This window comes from Penaeus monodon, chromosome 25 (assembly GCF_015228065.2).
Source record: "Penaeus monodon isolate SGIC_2016 chromosome 25, NSTDA_Pmon_1, whole genome shotgun sequence".
NCBI lineage: Eukaryota > Metazoa > Arthropoda > Malacostraca > Decapoda > Penaeidae > Penaeus > Penaeus monodon.
In genome coordinates this window covers 18,709,188-18,709,483 of record NC_051410.1, presented here as the reverse complement: position 1 = coordinate 18,709,483, position 296 = coordinate 18,709,188, and the positions used below count along the sequence as shown (strand labels likewise).

At 54.7% G+C, this 296-nt stretch overlaps 1 protein-coding gene across 1 annotated transcript in view; it reads left to right on the top strand.

The window, feature by feature from the left end:
• The window catches only part of LOC119589337, a gene marked incomplete in the record, with an annotated part of 19,170 nt that overhangs the window by 17,583 nt on the left and 1,291 nt on the right, over positions 1-296 (top strand). Inside the window, 1 exon segment of the mRNA XM_037937957.1 lies at positions 138-254. Coding sequence (XP_037793885.1) covers positions 138-254 — 117 coding nt within the window.

The window sequence follows — 296 nt, the reverse complement described above, 5'->3', positions numbered from 1 at the left end:
AGCGATGAAAAGGCGGCCATGGAAGCATAACTTTCCCTTCGTCACCATTGTTTTCCCTCCGTATTCATCAGTTCATCAATTCTTCCTCCCTTATTCTACCAAGAAACCCTTGTCTAACCCCCTCCCCCCTTCCCCAGGAACCCAACGGGTCGTGGCAGCTGGTGGGCGTCACGAGCAACGGGTACGGGTGCGCGCGCCCGCACCGCCCCGGCGTCTATACGAAGGTGGTCAAATATCTCGACTGGATGAATCAGGTCGGCCCAACGCTCTCGTTCTCTCGTTTAGTCTGTTATTTA